The sequence below is a fragment of the Equus quagga genome, chromosome 5 (genome assembly GCF_021613505.1).
Source record: "Equus quagga isolate Etosha38 chromosome 5, UCLA_HA_Equagga_1.0, whole genome shotgun sequence".
Taxonomy (NCBI): Eukaryota; Metazoa; Chordata; class Mammalia; order Perissodactyla; family Equidae; genus Equus; species Equus quagga.
The window spans coordinates 88084726-88100594 of NC_060271.1; the positions used below are offsets into that span (position 1 = coordinate 88084726).

Here is a 15869-nt window from a genome sequence, read left to right on the forward strand (position 1 = left end):
ATCATGTTAGAGTGACTGTCTTTTGTTACCTTTGGTTATAGAATATTCCTATCACTCCAGTTGAAAACAGCCACTGTCTACATATTATTATCAGGCTAATCTTATCCAAAATTGCTTGGCTTCATAGGTGATAGAGACACTCAGAGACCCTAGTTTTTCTTAGATGAATCTCAAATTCAATTTCATTAATAGTTAATGTGAAAAAATAGAAATTGATCTGGTATATTCAGAGTGTGGACTGTATCCAAATCCACATGATAGATGTTCTTACAAGAGGGGAGGGAGCTTGATTTCTTTTGGCCAGGGCTCCCGTGCTCTTGCTAGTCTTTTATCTTTCCTTCTCCACATTCTTCTTTTTCTGTGTTTCCATGTCAACAAACCTCATTTGTTAGGACATTCTCTTTGTTGAGGTATGGTTAATATAGTCAAACTCATGAGTGTCTTGCTAGTCTGAGAAGTGTCATCATGACTCTTTTTAAGTCCATATGTTTGTCTTACTGTTTGTCTATAATTTCTTGAAGGTATTTGTAACAAAAGCCGCTAACATCGTGATACCAACAGATTTCGAAAAGAAGATACCTATTTTTGATAGGAAACTTCTGTTTCATGTTTATTAGATCATTTGTCATACCCATTGTGACTGATAACATACAACAAATAAATAATATAAAACAGAAAACACCAATCTTCCACATGGAGAAGTCAAACCAAAACAAATATTGTCAGCATAAATAATTTCACATGACCGTTAAGTTTCATGTTTGTTGAACATAGATTCACATTGGAAAATGTTAACATGTCTTTGCAGTATTTGAGTAATGAATTATTTATTTTGCTCTTCCCATCCCAGTGAACACAGTACAGTCATGCATTGCTTAATGATAGGTATATGTTCTCAGAAATGTACTGTTAGGTGATTTTGTCATTGTGCAAACATCATAGATTGTACTTACACAAACCTAGATGAGATAGCCTACTACACACTTAGGCTATATGGTACTAATCTTATAGACTCACCATCATGTATGTGGTCCATTGTTGCCCAAAATGTTATGCAGTGCATGGCTGTATGGATTCTGTGTTGTATATGCTTATGGTAGCTATTGTCCAGATAGAATCAAATTGAAAACTTTGCTTCTCCAACATCAGAATTATGCTTCTCTTACTGACACAATTCTTCTCAGGTATAATGTGGTCACTCCAGAGTTTTATTTGAGAATACTGATTTTCAGTATACCAATAACTATTATGTTTTCTCTTTTTTTTGATGAGGAAGATTTGCTCTGAGCTAACATCTGTTGCCAATCTTTGTCCTTTTGCTAAAGGAAGATTATACCTGAGCTAACATTTGTGTCAGTCTTCCTCTTTTGTATGTGGGTTGCTGCCACAGCATGGCTTGATGAGTGATGTAGGTCCTCACCAGGGATCCGAACCTGCAAACCCCGAGCCACTGAAGCAGAGTGCACCAGACTTAACCACTATGTCATGGGACCGGCCTCCATATCTGTTCTTTTTAAAAACTTGAAACAACAACAAAAGCTTATACATTGCCTATTGAATGTGGATTGGTGATTCAGCCATTTATGAATACATTTCTGTTTTATCATATAGTTTATTGTAATTTACCTGGACACCTTTTTTTGTAGGACAACTATTTTCTTCGCTTATCTCTCTTCTTTTTTTTTTTTATTTTTTTTTTTATTTTTTCCTTTTTCTCCCCAAAGCCCCCCGGTACATAGTTGTGTATTCTTCGTTGTGGGTTCTTCTAGTTGTGGCATGTGGGACGCTGCCTCAGCGTGGTCTGATGAGCAGTGCCATGTCCACGCCCAGGATTCGAACTAACGAAACACTGGGCCGCCTGCTGCGGAGTGCGCGAACTTAACCACTCGGCCACGGGGCCAGCCCCCGCTTATCTCTCTTCTTAATTAATTAATGTGTTTAAGTTATAATGTACAGTAAAGGTTACTTCTGGTTTGGTTTTTGGAAAAGTTGAGAACTTTTCTGTTTCCTTTTATTTATTTATGTGTTTGTTGTTTTTATCTTTTATTTATAAGAGAGATCATATGGTATTTGACTTTCTCCCTGTGACTTGTTGCACATAGCATAATACCCCCAAGGTCCATCCATGTTGTCACAAATGGCCAGATTTCATCATTTCTTATGGCTGAGTACTATTCCATTGTGTATATATACCACATCTTCTTTATCCATTCATCCCTTAATGGGCATCTAGGTTGCTTCCAATTTTCGGCTATTTTGAACAATGCTCCAGTGAACATTGGAGTGAATATATCTTTATGCATTTGTGTTTTCAAGTTCTTTGGATAAAAATAGCTGGATCCTATGGTAGCTCTATTCTTAATTTTTTGAGGACTCTCCATACTGTTTTCCCTAGTAGCTACACCAGTTTGCACTCACACAAGCAGTGTATGAGAATTTCCTTGTCTCAACAGCTTCCCCTCCTCTTTAGTTTTTTGGAAGAGTTTGAGAAGGATAGATATTTAATCTTCTTTGAATGTTTGGTAGAATTTACTAGGGAAGCCATCTAGTCTTAGACTTTTATTTTTGGGGAGGTTTTTGATTACTGTTTTGATCTCCTTACTGATAATTAGTCTATCCAAATTCTCTATTTCTTCCTGATTCAGGTTGCAAGGTTGTATGATTCTAAGAATTTATCCATTTCTTTCAGATTATCTAATATGTTGGCGTATGACTTTTCATACTATTCTCTTATAATCTTTTGTACTTTTGAGCAGTCCATTGTAATTTCTCCTCTTTGATTTCTGATTTTGTTTAGTTGAGCCTTCTCTCTTTTTTTCTTGGTGAGTAGCTAAAGGTTCATGAATTTTGTTTGTCTTTTCAAAGAACCAGCTCTTAGTTTCATTGAGTTTTTTTTTCTATTTTTGTTTTTTAGTCTCCATTTATTTCTGCTCTGATTTTTATTTCCTTCCTTCTACTAATTTTGGGCTTTCTTTGTTCTTCTTTTTCCAGTTCCTTTACGTGCACTGTTAAATTGTTTATTTGAGATTTTTCTTGTTTGTTGACGTAGGCCTGTATTTCTGTGCAGACTTCCCTCTCAGAACCGCTGTTGTTTGTATCCTATGGATTTTGGTATGTTGTGTTTTTGTTTCCATTTGTCTTCAGGTATTTTTCAATTTCTCCTTTGTTTTCTTCATTGACCCAATCATTGTTCAGTAGCAGTTTGTTTAATCTCCACATATTTGTCGCTTTTCTGATTTTCTTCCTGTAGTTGATTTCTAGCTTCATACCAATGTGGTCAGAAAAGATACCTGGTATTATTTCAGTCTTAAATTTATTGAGACATGTTTTGTGGCCTAATATGTGATCTATCCTGGAGAATGAACGATGTACATTTGAAAAGAATGTGTATTCTTTGGTTTTCAGATGGAATGTTCTCTCTCTGTATCTACCAAATCCATCTGGTCTAATGTATCATTTAAGGCCAGTGTTTCCTTAGAGATCTTCTGTTTGGATGTTCTATCCATTGGTGTAAGTGGAGTGTTCAAGTCCCCTTCTATTATTGTGTTACTGTCTACTTCTTCTATTATGTCTTTTTATAATTACTTTATATGTTTAGGTGCTGGTAAGTTGGGTGCATAGATTTTTACAAGTGTTATATCCTCTTTTGGATTGTTCCTTTTATCATTAGGTAGTGCCCTTCTTTGTCTCTTGTTACAGTTTTTGTTTTAGAGTCTATTTTGTCTGAGATAAGTATTGCTACGCCACCTTTCTTTTCATTGCCATTTGCATGGAGTATGTTTTTCCATCCCTTCACTTTCAATTTGTGAGTGTCTTTGCGTCTGAAGTATGTCTCTTGTATGCAGCATATGTATGGGTCTTTTTTTTTTTATCCAATAGGCCACCCTATGCATTTTGATTGGAGCATCTAGTCTATTGACATTTAAAGTAGCTGTTGATAAGAATGTACTTCATAGCATTTTGTTACTTTTTTCTGGGTGTTTTAGTTGTTCTCCATTCCTTTCTTCTTCTCTTGCTCTCTTCCCTTGTGATTAGATGGCTGTCTTTAGTATTATGTTTGGGTTCCTTTCTCCTGATTTTTTGTTTGTTTATTATGGGTTTCTGGCTTGTAATTACCATGAGGTTCATATACTATAACCTACATATATTACAGTCTATATTAAGTTGATGATCTCTTTAGTTTGACCTCTTGCTAACAGCTCTACTCTTATACTCCCGTTCGCCCACATTTTCATATTTTTGATATATAATCTCTTTTTTTAAACATGTGTATCTGTTACCCTCTTATCATGGAAATAGATAATTTTAGTACTTTTTACTTTTGACCTTCATATTAGCTTCATAGGTGGTTGATCAGCTACCTTTATTGTATATTTGTGTCTACCAGTGATTTTATTGCTGTTTTCTTTGTGTGTGATCATTTCTTTTGCCTATTTGTAGTTCTTTCTTTTCCACTTAAACTCAAGGGTTTTCTTTTCTTTTTTTTTTTTAAGTTATGCTTTTTGGTGAGGATGATTGACCCTGATCTAACATCTATTGCTAATCTTCCTCCTTTTTTCCTTCCCCAAAGCCCCAGTGCAGTTATATATCCTACTTGTAAGTATTTCTGGTTCTTCCATGTGGGATGCTGCTGCAGTATGGCTTGATGAGCGGTGTGTAGGTCTGTGCCCAGGATCCGAACTGGTGAACCCCCAGCCACTGAAGCGGAGCATGCAAACTTAACCACTCAGCCACAGGACTGGCCCCATCTTTTCCACTTAAATAAGTCCCTTTAGCATTTCTTGTAAGACTAGTTTCTTGGTGATAAACTCCTTTAGTTTTTGCTTGTCTGGAAAACTGTTTACCTCTCCTTCCATTCTGAATGACAGCCTTGCTTAGTAGAGTATTTTTGTATGTAGGTTTTTACCTTTCTGCACTTTAAATATATTGTGCCAGTCCCTTCTAGCCTGTAAGGTTTCTGCTGAGAAGCCCACTGATAGCATTATGGGATTTCCTTTGTATGTAACTTGTTACCTTTCTCTTGCGACTTCTAGGATTCTCTCTTTATCTTTAATTCTTTTCATTTTAATTATAATGTGTCTTCTTGTGGGCCTCTTTGGTTTTATCTCGTTTGGTGCTCTCCATGCTCCCTTACCTGGATGTCTATTTCCTTCCCTAGTTTAGGAAAGTTTTCAGTTATTATTTCTTCAAATAGATTCTCTGCCCCTTTGTCTCTCTCTTCTCCTTCTGGCACATCTATAATACGGATATTAGCACACTTGATGTTGTCCCAGAGGTCCCTTAGACTGTCCTCATTCTTTTTAATTCTTTTCTCTTTTATCTGTTCAGCTTTGGTGATTTCCTCTAGTCTTTCATCCAGCTAAGTGATCCATTCTTTTTGTATCATCTACTCTGCTTTTGAATCCCTCTAGTGAAGTTTTCATTTCCATTACGGTATTCTTCATTTCTAATTGTTTCTTCTTTATATTTTCCAATTCTTTGTTGAAGTTCTCACTGAGTTCATCCATTATTCTCCCAAGATCAGTGAGCATCCTTATGACTCTTCGTTTGTACTCTTTGTCAGGTATCTCTGTTTTGTTTAGTTCTTTTTCTGGGGTTTTGTTCTGTTCCGTTACTTGGAATGTATTCCTTTGTCTCCTCATTTTGTGTCTGTCTGAGTGCTTATATCTATGTATTAGTTAAGTCAGCTATATCCCCCAAACTTGGAGAGGTGGCCTTATGTAAGAGCTGCATTATGAGGCCCAGCAGTGTGCTTCCTTCTCATCACCAATTCCAAATGTTCCAGGAGTTTGTGCTGTTTGGGCTACATGTGTCATTCTGTTGTTGCAGGGTTGCTCTTGCTGCGGGTGCCCGGGGAGGCTAGGTTGTCCCGCTGCGTGGCTGTTTGTAATGCTCAGCTGCATGTGATTGGTATGGACCCTTCAGTCACTTTATTGGGCTTGGGGAGCTGCAGCACTGTTGGCTGTAATGTCTAATAGCACATTCCTGTTGCAGTTTTTCTGTTAAGTGAGTAGGCCCCCAGCATGGCTGGTTGCTAGGCTCAAGGGGTTACAATTGCTGTAAGCCTCTGCCCTCCAAAGCTGTTGTTAGCTCTCGTAGGATTGCAGCTGAGTGGGGCTGGCCCCAAGCATGGAGCACCCAGTTGTTTCAGGCCTTGGAAGGTAGGGCTAGTCCCCTATCTGGCTGTTTGAGAAGCACAAGTCTGCTGCAGCTGACAAGCCCCACCACCCACAGGGTCACACACCCCATCAGCACAGTCCTGCCCATGTGCACACCCTGACCTACTGAAGCACACCTAGTCGCCTCACTGTGTTGGCCCTACACACTCCCCCAACACCTCACACACTATACCTGCTCCTTGTATACACCTGCCCTGCGGAGGTTCCAGGCACTCCACCTATATGGGCCCACATGTTTTCCCAAGGGCTTGCTCTTATGTGGGGCCAGTCCCTGGGGTGGGCTGCCTGCCCTGGCTGAACTGGATTAAATTGGTGCTCTATCAGTGCTTTAGTGCATGGGGTAGAGCCCTTGGCTAACAGGCTAGAAGAAGAACTCCAATGGCATCTATCAGTGTCTGTGTCAGCGTGCCTGTATTAGGTCACAATAATGGCCGCTGCCAATGTCTCAGTTCCTGGGGAGGTCTCACCTCTTACTGAGAGGCACCCAGAGCCTATCAAGTGAGTCTCTTTTCACCAAAGTACTGTGTACCTTTCTTTCTGTTGATTTTAGGTTGGTTTCTAAAACAGGTTAATTTGTGTGGGGGCCCTTTAGGAGCAGGCTTCTTTTTCCCTTATGTCTGATAACTTTTCTAGGGATATTCCTTGTTGTAGTGAATAGCTAGCAAAGCCAGATACTATGACACTTGTCTCCAAGGTTGTGCTGAGTCCTAAAGCTGCTTATAGCAATAACACTCTCCTGCTCAGATCCCCACTCCTCCAGGAAAGGCTTCATACCTTAATATTGTTCCCAGCTGGCCATGAAGTACCACGGCTAGAAGGTGGCTTTTTTCTCTCTAGAAAAGAATTTCTGCCTCTTCCACCTCAGGCAGCACTGTCTCTTGTTGCCAGGGTTCTTTTTATCCAGTTTTCAGTTCTCTCTCAGGATTAATTGTTCTAAGAGTCGTTCTAAATTTGTTGTGTTCATGTGTGGAGGTGAGTTCAGCATCTGCTTACACTGCCATCTTGACACCATCTTATTTCTGTGTTTTTTATGTTGTCTCCCAGGGGCACAAGTTCTTCTTAGAACAAAGAATCTATACGTTAACTGTTTCTGTGAGAAACAGATACTTTTTTTCTGATCAGACGCTTTATAGACTGATACTCTTGCTAAGTAAATATTTTATGAGGTGTTTTTCCATATTCTGGATTTCACGTACTTTTCCCAAGAAAGGGAGAAGTTTTTTATGATTCTGTCGTACCTTCATATCCCTTCTGATTCTGGGGAACAACCCCAAACTTTGGAACCCCTTATGATATACTTTCAAAATCTCTATGATGCTTTTATTCTTCCCTTTTGGATTGTCTCCCATATCCACATTCAGACTTGTGATTGCTATAATGTCTTCTCTTTGGTTGCAAATAGTTCTCCTGACTTCCTTCTGCCACACTTTGGAATCATTTAATACTTGGGTCAAAATACCATACAGATTTTATCTCTTTACATTGACTTCCCAGCTAATTATAACCCCTGATGTATTTCTCTTATCTGTTTTAGGCAGTCAGTTTCCTTTCACTTTATTCATCATAAGGATCCTTTTTTTCATAGTTTACAAAAATAATACTTATTGACATTTATTGTTCATCTCTTATGTGTATAGAAGGAGCTTTTGAACATGGTATCCACTCTATTTTTAACTCTTAAACCTTAGAACTAACTCCTCAACTTTTTGGGTTAACTCTCCTTAATCATATTTACTGTAATAGAATGATATGTTCATATTTTAGGGAGAATGATTTTCCAGACCAAATGGCTCTTCCAAGATACTATATAAGTTCTGTGTTTTTTGATGATTTATATGTGGATTATATTTAACTACATTTGGAAAACATACCTTATGTGAAATCTCTTACGAAATAATTTTTATAAATTGTTATAAAACATCTCCTTTATATTCCTGGATGTATTGGTGCTTCTAGTACATTGGATTAGGACCAAAATGTTGTATGTACCATGATTCAAAATTGTTAATTTTCATGTAGGGTTAAGTTTAGAGCAAGTCGACATTTTATGGCACTGCTTAGTAGAAGATTCTGAATGTTATGACGACGCACTTCATTGGTTTTTAAATCAAGTTCGAAGTAAAGATCAACATGCTATGGGAATGGAAACCTACAAACATCTTTTTCTGGAGAAGGTAATTTTATTTTTTGACTGTTTCATTGTTTATATTGTTTTTCCATGTTTCCTTTTTATCTCTTGAAATATAAACTCTGTAATGTTCATCTTTCCTCTTTTGACATAGTTTTTTTAAAAAAACACAAATGTACTACTGTTTTTCAGCATGTTTTTTACCTTATGTAAATTTTGCTGCCTAGATTTTGCTTTAATTTTGTCTTCTACAGTGTTTGTATTTAAGTGAATACTTAGTTTATATCCACAAAAATATTCTTTTCCTTAGCTAAAGTACTTAAACTAACAGTAATTAGAGTAATTCTTCAGGTAAACATTAATAAGAAATGTGGGGGGTTTGGGTTTGTTGTTTTTTTTTTTAAATAATAGCATTGTAGCTCAATTTTCAGGAATGGTACTCAACATCCACTAGTGTGAGAGCTGTATTTTCTGACTTTTCCTTAGTTAAATGGTTGTGGTTTCAGCCAGCCTTCTGTCAGATATAAGTCAATCTCTAGACTTTTTGGTAGATCCTTGGAAAGGCAGTTTTAGGAAGTGCTGTCATGATATTAAAGATAGTCTTCAGTTTTCATTCTCCTTTATCAGATGCCACAGTTGGTTCAGGTGATAATTTTCTATTTGAATTTTGAAGCATTGATGTTAATAAAGCAGTAGACTTTTTATTTTATGCTTATTTTTGAGATTAGAAAGACTCTCTGTGAACTCTCTTTATCTCTCTGGTAGAATTGAATATATATGAATGAGTTTTGGTACGTGTAAATTAAATCACTTAATAGATTTAAGACAAAAGTACAAATAGACCTTCAGGATCTTAATTTGAAGCCTGGATACAAACTGTACATGTAGCTACACATCTCAAAAATATGTATGCTGTAGATATACAATAGATAAAATTTTTTATTTATTTCCTTTCATCTGGGTCTGTGTACATCTTGAAAATTGAAACACATCAGACAGCTTTCAATTATGACCTGAATAAAATTTTCATTAAATTATTTATTTTAATTTTTAAATTATCACTAAAAATCTCAGCTGATATATTTCCTTCTTTAATGTTTTCCGTAAAATTTGTTTGTTAAATTTGTGGTTAAATTCAATAAAATAAAATCTTAGCAACTTAATTATCACACTAAACTAACTTAAATAAATTTTTTTTTTAAGATGCCCCAGCTAAAACCTGAAACGATTAGCATGACCGGCTTAAACCTGTTTCAGCATCTCTGTAACTTAGCTCGATTGGCCACCAGTGCCTATGATGGTGGTTCGAACTCTGAGGTATGGATTTATCCAAAGGCTTGTCACTTTATTTAGGTCAGCAGGTGGAATTTTTCTTTTATTCCTCAAATTAGATTACTGAATTATCTCGTATAGTCTACCAAGCACTGAATTTACTAGCTATGAAGACTTTCATTTTTAGGTTTTAAAAAGCTTTATCTTTTGGCTTTAAAAAGTTTTACAAAGCAAATTTGGTGATTTTTTATCACAATCAAAGATAATGTTGGTTGTGTTTACTGAAAGCTTATTACACATTCCTTGGTTAACAGAGAAGAGGCCATCTGAGTGTTCTTTTAGTTCCCTAAAAGCTCCTAAATAATATAAGGAAGTAGTTTTGTCAAGTAGAAGGTTGATTTGTCTAAAGTCTGATTTTTATGCCATTTGTTGTGATCGTGCTTTTAGTTACTCTTGGACAACTGTAGAGTTCTTGTTGGTAATGTCTGTCCTAAATCATCTCTGACCATGAGACATGACGACCAGTTCATTAACTGAAGACTGTCACAAATTGCTCTTCTTATTTCCGGCTTAGAGTTCCATTTGTCTAGTTGGATGGGCACTAGGTTTTGTTGAATGCCTTATTCCTAGACTCTCCTAATAGACTGTTATTTGAAAGTCTTCCTCATTGGATGTTCTAGTTTATTAATCATGGCTTTGATTTATGTAGTATCCACTCACACTTTTTTATTAATTATGTTATTAGGAGAAAGATAGAGAAAACCAATGTTAATCTATATGGTAAAGAATAATTTTAATTTTATCTAGAATAGTTTTATAGTATCTACCTTCTTTTCCTGTTTGCATAGTTTTTTTTTCTTTTAATTTTTTGGTTCTAACTCTGATTTTGATATCACTGTAGTGAGTTGCAATTTGGTAGTATCAGACAACCAGACAGATCTGATTTCCTTAGGGAAGTAGTCATACTCTAATTTTGAAATATAATATTGCTTTTTAAGTAGATGATATGAACACTAAGGCTGTTCAGTCACCTATCAGAAGGATATCTGTCTTCACCCTGTGTAACTTTTAAGAACTTTCACTCCCCACTTTTTGTGCAGTTTTCAGTGAAAACATTCTCTTTGTCATCTTATAGTTAACAGCATAAAGTTAAGTAACAACTTGCATTAGCCTATCTGTTTAATTTTCTGTGAATACCTGAAACCAATGGCTTTATCAGAGTAAGTTGGACAAAAGCTTTGAAGTATTATTATGCTAATAATTATGTGTGTGGTGGTGTTATTTCTTTGTAGCATGTTTTGGGGACTTGTTTTTCCCACCATGTAGTCAAAACTTTTGAGTTAAACATTATGCATATATATAATTAGCTGCTTTATAATTATGTATTTTTAGAACCAATACAGGTATATTTCAGTAATTGAGGAAATTTCCAAGACTTTTATCCTTATTATTTCATAACTGTAAGTAATAGGAATTACTTTTTAAATACTTTATAGTATATTAAAACTCATTGATATTGTATGACTTTTAAATTAGTTGCTTTCTGTCTTTGTTTACATTGTTTGACAAAAATAAAATTTATAGCTGTTGTCATATTTTTCTTTCTTAGCTTTGTGGTATGGACCAATTTTGGGGCATTGCTTTAAGAGCACAATCTGGTGATGTCAGTCGAGCAGCTATCCAGTATATTAACTCCTATTATATTAATGGTGAGTCATTTGAAATATTGTCTAATAGGTAATTTTTTATATGAGGATTTTTTGTTTAGCTACAATTTGTTTTTTTTAATGTAACTAAACGATTATAGGATTGATATACATGTCTAAACATCTTATTTTCAGGTAAAACGGGATTGGAGAAGGAGCAAGAATTTATTAGTAAATGTATGGAGAGTCTTATGATAGCCTCTAGCAGTCTTGAACAGGAATCACACTCAAGTCTCACTGTTATAGAAAGAGGACTCCTTATGCTGAAGACACATCTGGAAGCATTTAGAAGAAGGTAATTTTTTTTATACCACATAATTAGAGTGAATTTCAGGCTTTTTTATTGCTGACATATCTAAAAGTATTCTGAAATTTAAACTAAAGGTTTTGTTGGGGGCAGGTAGAAAGCATAACTTACCAAGAGTGAAGGGTTAGTAATAGAAGTAATTTTTATTCATAATATGTACCGTTTCACCATGGACTAGGCAATATAGGTTCCTGGTAAATATTGCAGAGCTTTAAAAATCGTTAGACTCTCAGAAGATGTGCATGAATAAGAACCTAGACAGAATTCCATCTCTAAGAAAGTTTTAATATGATTGAAACAGCAGAACACCACTACCAAAAAAAGGTTCACTAAAACCCTCACCAAGAACATCAAATAATCTCTCATAGTTGAATCAAGTTGAGTCATTTGTTTCATTTGCTGTTTTTTTTTCTTCCTGGACTAGGAGACAGTATTTTAATTTTGAATTTCCATTTACCATGGAAACATGATCAAAAATTCTGTTAATGAATATCTGTATAATTAATTTAGACATACCCTGTGTAATACAGAAATAAAGCAAATTAACATTTATGAATATATCGACTGAAATAAAAGGTGAGTAGATAGTTTTAATTCAGAAATTCTGTTTGTTAAAAATCATGAGTAAATGTAAAAGTACAAAGAATTGTGTTGAAAAAAATTGTTAAAGTTAATAACTTCTTTCAACTTCAGAGCTCAGTTTGATAATGAGAAAGTCATATAATTGATATTTGACGTTTTATTTAAAATATCAGGAAATATCAAATAATAAAGATATTCTACACATTCCTTATAAATTACATGGGTCCATGATTTAAAACATTTGGGCATTGCAAAATTCTTTGTTTTGATTATGATTACAATTTGTGGAAATTCTGCTTAAATAATTCCTTGTGTTTTTAAAGAATGTGTAAGGGAACTCTAGAGTTTTTTGCACAGAAACTTCACACTGTTTCATAACTTTTACCACTTTAAAAAATAAAAATAAATAAGCAAATGCAATGTCATTCAAATTAGTTAAAAATTAATACATACTCATTTTAAAATTCAGATGTTACACTGAGATACTACTATAGAAAATGAAAGTCATTGTACTCTGTCTCTTATCAGAGATAGTTACTGTTAATGATATGATATATATTCTTTGAAAATTTTCTCTGTGCTGCAGTGTCTACAAACAATAAACCAAAAAGGTCCTATTGGTTCAAACCCTGAATCCTCACACAAAATTACCAGTGTTTTTAAAAGTAAATACTTATTTTAAAAGTCTTTAAAAATAAATTATTTTCTAGGATTCAATGCTGCTTTTTATAAGTTTAGTGAATTTCCATTCAAAAATCCCTTCTCAGATGTACAAATTTTTTTCTAACTCATGAAAAATTGACTTTAGTCTACTTAATAGAAATCTTTGTGTTTGTTCATGTTCTACTCTAAAAGTTAATGTTGGTGTTAATATATATAAATACTTATTTTGTGAGTGGCAAGTAAAGAAACTAGGAAACAATTGAATATTCAAAAAACTAAGAGCTAGTTTAAAAAGTTTATCTAGGTATTTTCATGCAAATTCTTGTGCAGTATCATACAATTTCAAGTGCTTAATGTGCTTAGTACTACTACGAATTTAAAATTGCCTAACATTTATAGAATGAAAATTTAAACTAATTATTGTTTGTATATTCTTTATATTAGAAGAGTAAATAAATGTCTTTTTAAAAGGGTTTTCTTTTTTAAAAGAGATAAGTTATCATCTTAAACAGTGATTCTCAACCAGAGGTGATTTTGTTTCCCAGGGAACATTAGGTAATGTCTGGAGACATTTTTAATTACCACCGCTTGAGAGAGAAGGGGGTGCTATTGTCATATAGTGGGTAGAGATCAAGGATGTTGCTAAACATCCTGCAGTGCACAAGACAAGCCCCGTCCCCATAACAAAGAATTATCAGGCCCCAAAAGATTAAGATTTTGGTCATAGAAGCTGGATACTGGATCATTTCTAGGAAATCAAGTCCATTCATTCCTTTACTTGCCTGCCTTCTATTCTAGTATTGCTGGTTAGTGTTAGACATGGATAATTTTTTTCTTAACTAAATTCAGGTACCCTGGATCCTGTCTTCCACAACTGAAAATCAGTTAGAAAATTGACAAATATTTAGTGAGTGTCATGCTAGGTGCCTGTCTCCTTTGAAATAGTAGTCTTTGTAATTCATTTTATTATTTTAGCAGTCATGGAATTGGCTCTCAAATTTTGTTAGGCTGGTTAACATATGTCTACGGGAATACATTTCTCTCTCTGAAAAATATTTCCTAATAATTTTTTTTCCTCTTCTGAATGTAGGATGACAGCTTGCCATTTCACTTACCGGATTAGTTTGTTTCTTTGAATTCTTCCTGCCTCTACTACTCCCTCCCCCATTTAAAAAAAAAAAACTTCATAATGGGATTTCTTTTTCCTCAGTAGTTTTTCTTGGAAACTATGTTTTTAGGAGTTCTTAGCTATATTTATGCATTTGAGTTTGATTCAATATGAGGACTCTAAACTTAAACTTAGTGCTATGGAGTCAATTAGAATGTGCTAGAACCTTTTATGGCCTTTTTCATTTTGTAAAATATTAAAAACTTCTGTAATATTAAAATGATTTAAAGTGATATTCTTCCTATGTGTGGTTTTTGTGTGTTTTAGGTTTGCCTATCATCTCAGACAATGGCAAATTGAAGGCACTGGTATTAGTAGTCATTTGAAAGCACTGAGTGACAAACAGTCCCTGCCGCTAAGGGTTGTATGCCAGCCAGCTGGACTTCCTGACAAGGTAGTTACATGGTTTTAATTTCCAAATTGATAACATTTCCCAGTTCAAATATCTGTATTTTTTGTATTTTTAAATCGGTTGCATCTCATATTTCAGATGACTATTGAAATGTATCCTAGTGACCAGGTAGCAGATCTTAGGGCTGAAGTAACTCATTGGTATGAAAATTTACAGAAAGAACAAATAAATCAACAAGCTCAGCTTCAGGAGTTTGGTCAAAGCAGCCGAAAGGGAGAGTTTCCTGGTAAGTCCAATAGTTCAAATTTTCATATTTTCTAGATTCTCTTATATATCAAACTCAGACATTTACTTGTTTTTGAAGACTACCAGCCATGTTCATGGCTCCCCCTCACCCTCTCCCACCCTTGGTATGGTGCTATTGATTCTTAGGCAAGAGTTAAGAGATGCTTCACATGTTATTTGCAAAAATTTGTTCTAATTTTCCTCAAAAATATTCTACTTTTGGAGATTATTTGATAAGCAGTGTGGAAATTATTAATAAGTTTGTTTCCATATACTTACTACTTAGTACCCAGTTTTACCCAATATTTTGTTTTGCCATTTTGTTATATTCCATTTTTGGTTTTGTTGTGTGTTTTTTTTTCAGAGCAACTGAAAATAATACACCTTTAAATCCCACCTGTGAATCTCCGTTTGCCTCCAAAAAAATACCATACTAAGAAATTTTTTGTGTGGGCCTGAAAGTGTGTTTAATTCTTCCCTTACTGTTACCACTAGTGCGTTTTTAGTATCTTTCCATAGTACATAAAATATGAGTTAATCAGAGGAACAACCATGAAACCTGTTATCCTTACTTAGAATTTAAAGGTCTGAAACTGTAACAGGTTACATATATATTAAGGAAAAAAAAGATCTTAAAGTTTTAAAAGCTTCTTTTTAGGACTTTTAACCTGCCTGTGTACAGAGGGATAATTGTTTGGCATCTTTTAGTAAGGAGCCAATGATTTTACAGTAGCATGCATAAGATAAAGCCATATGTATCTTCTAAAATGTCAGATCTTTATTTAAATTTTGTTCTTGAATAATTAGTAAATATTTTTGGTATAAAAGAATAGATGTTGAAAAGTCTCCCTCCTACCCCCATCTCTAAACTACCCATTTCCCTTCTTCTGAGGCAAATATTACTGGTTTCTTACATATTCTTCTAGAGATACCAATATATAATGAGAATATTTATATACACACATATATATACACATATGCACACACACTTAAAATACAAATAGTAGCATTCCATTTATATTCTTCTACCTTTTGCTTGTAGTGTTTAACATTATTTAGAGAACATTTCAATTTAGTATGTGTAGAAAGTTACCTCATTCTTTTTAAGATGTCCATAATTCATAATATAGTGGTACCGTGATGTATTTTACCTGTTTTCTATTAATGGACATTTTGGTTATTTCCATTCTTTTGATACTGCAAACACTGCTACAGAGAATATCCTTA

At 34.6% G+C, this 15869-nt stretch overlaps 1 protein-coding gene across 5 annotated transcripts in view; it reads left to right on the forward strand.

Moving 5' to 3' along the window:
* The window catches only part of USP34 (ubiquitin specific peptidase 34), a 251930-nt gene that overhangs the window by 127553 nt on the left and 108508 nt on the right, over positions 1 to 15869 (forward strand). For 4 of the 5 annotated variants that reach the window (XM_046661136.1, XM_046661132.1, XM_046661134.1 and 1 more), the window contains exons 22-27: positions 8199 to 8353; positions 9511 to 9624; positions 11189 to 11288; positions 11421 to 11580; positions 14273 to 14399; positions 14496 to 14643. In XM_046661136.1, coding sequence (XP_046517092.1) covers positions 8199 to 8353; positions 9511 to 9624; positions 11189 to 11288; positions 11421 to 11580; positions 14273 to 14399; positions 14496 to 14643 — 804 coding nt within the window. The remainder of the gene's footprint in view (positions 1 to 8198; positions 8354 to 9510; positions 9625 to 11188; positions 11289 to 11420; positions 11581 to 14272; positions 14400 to 14495; positions 14644 to 15869) is intronic. The other variant, XM_046661133.1, reaches the window with a different exon arrangement.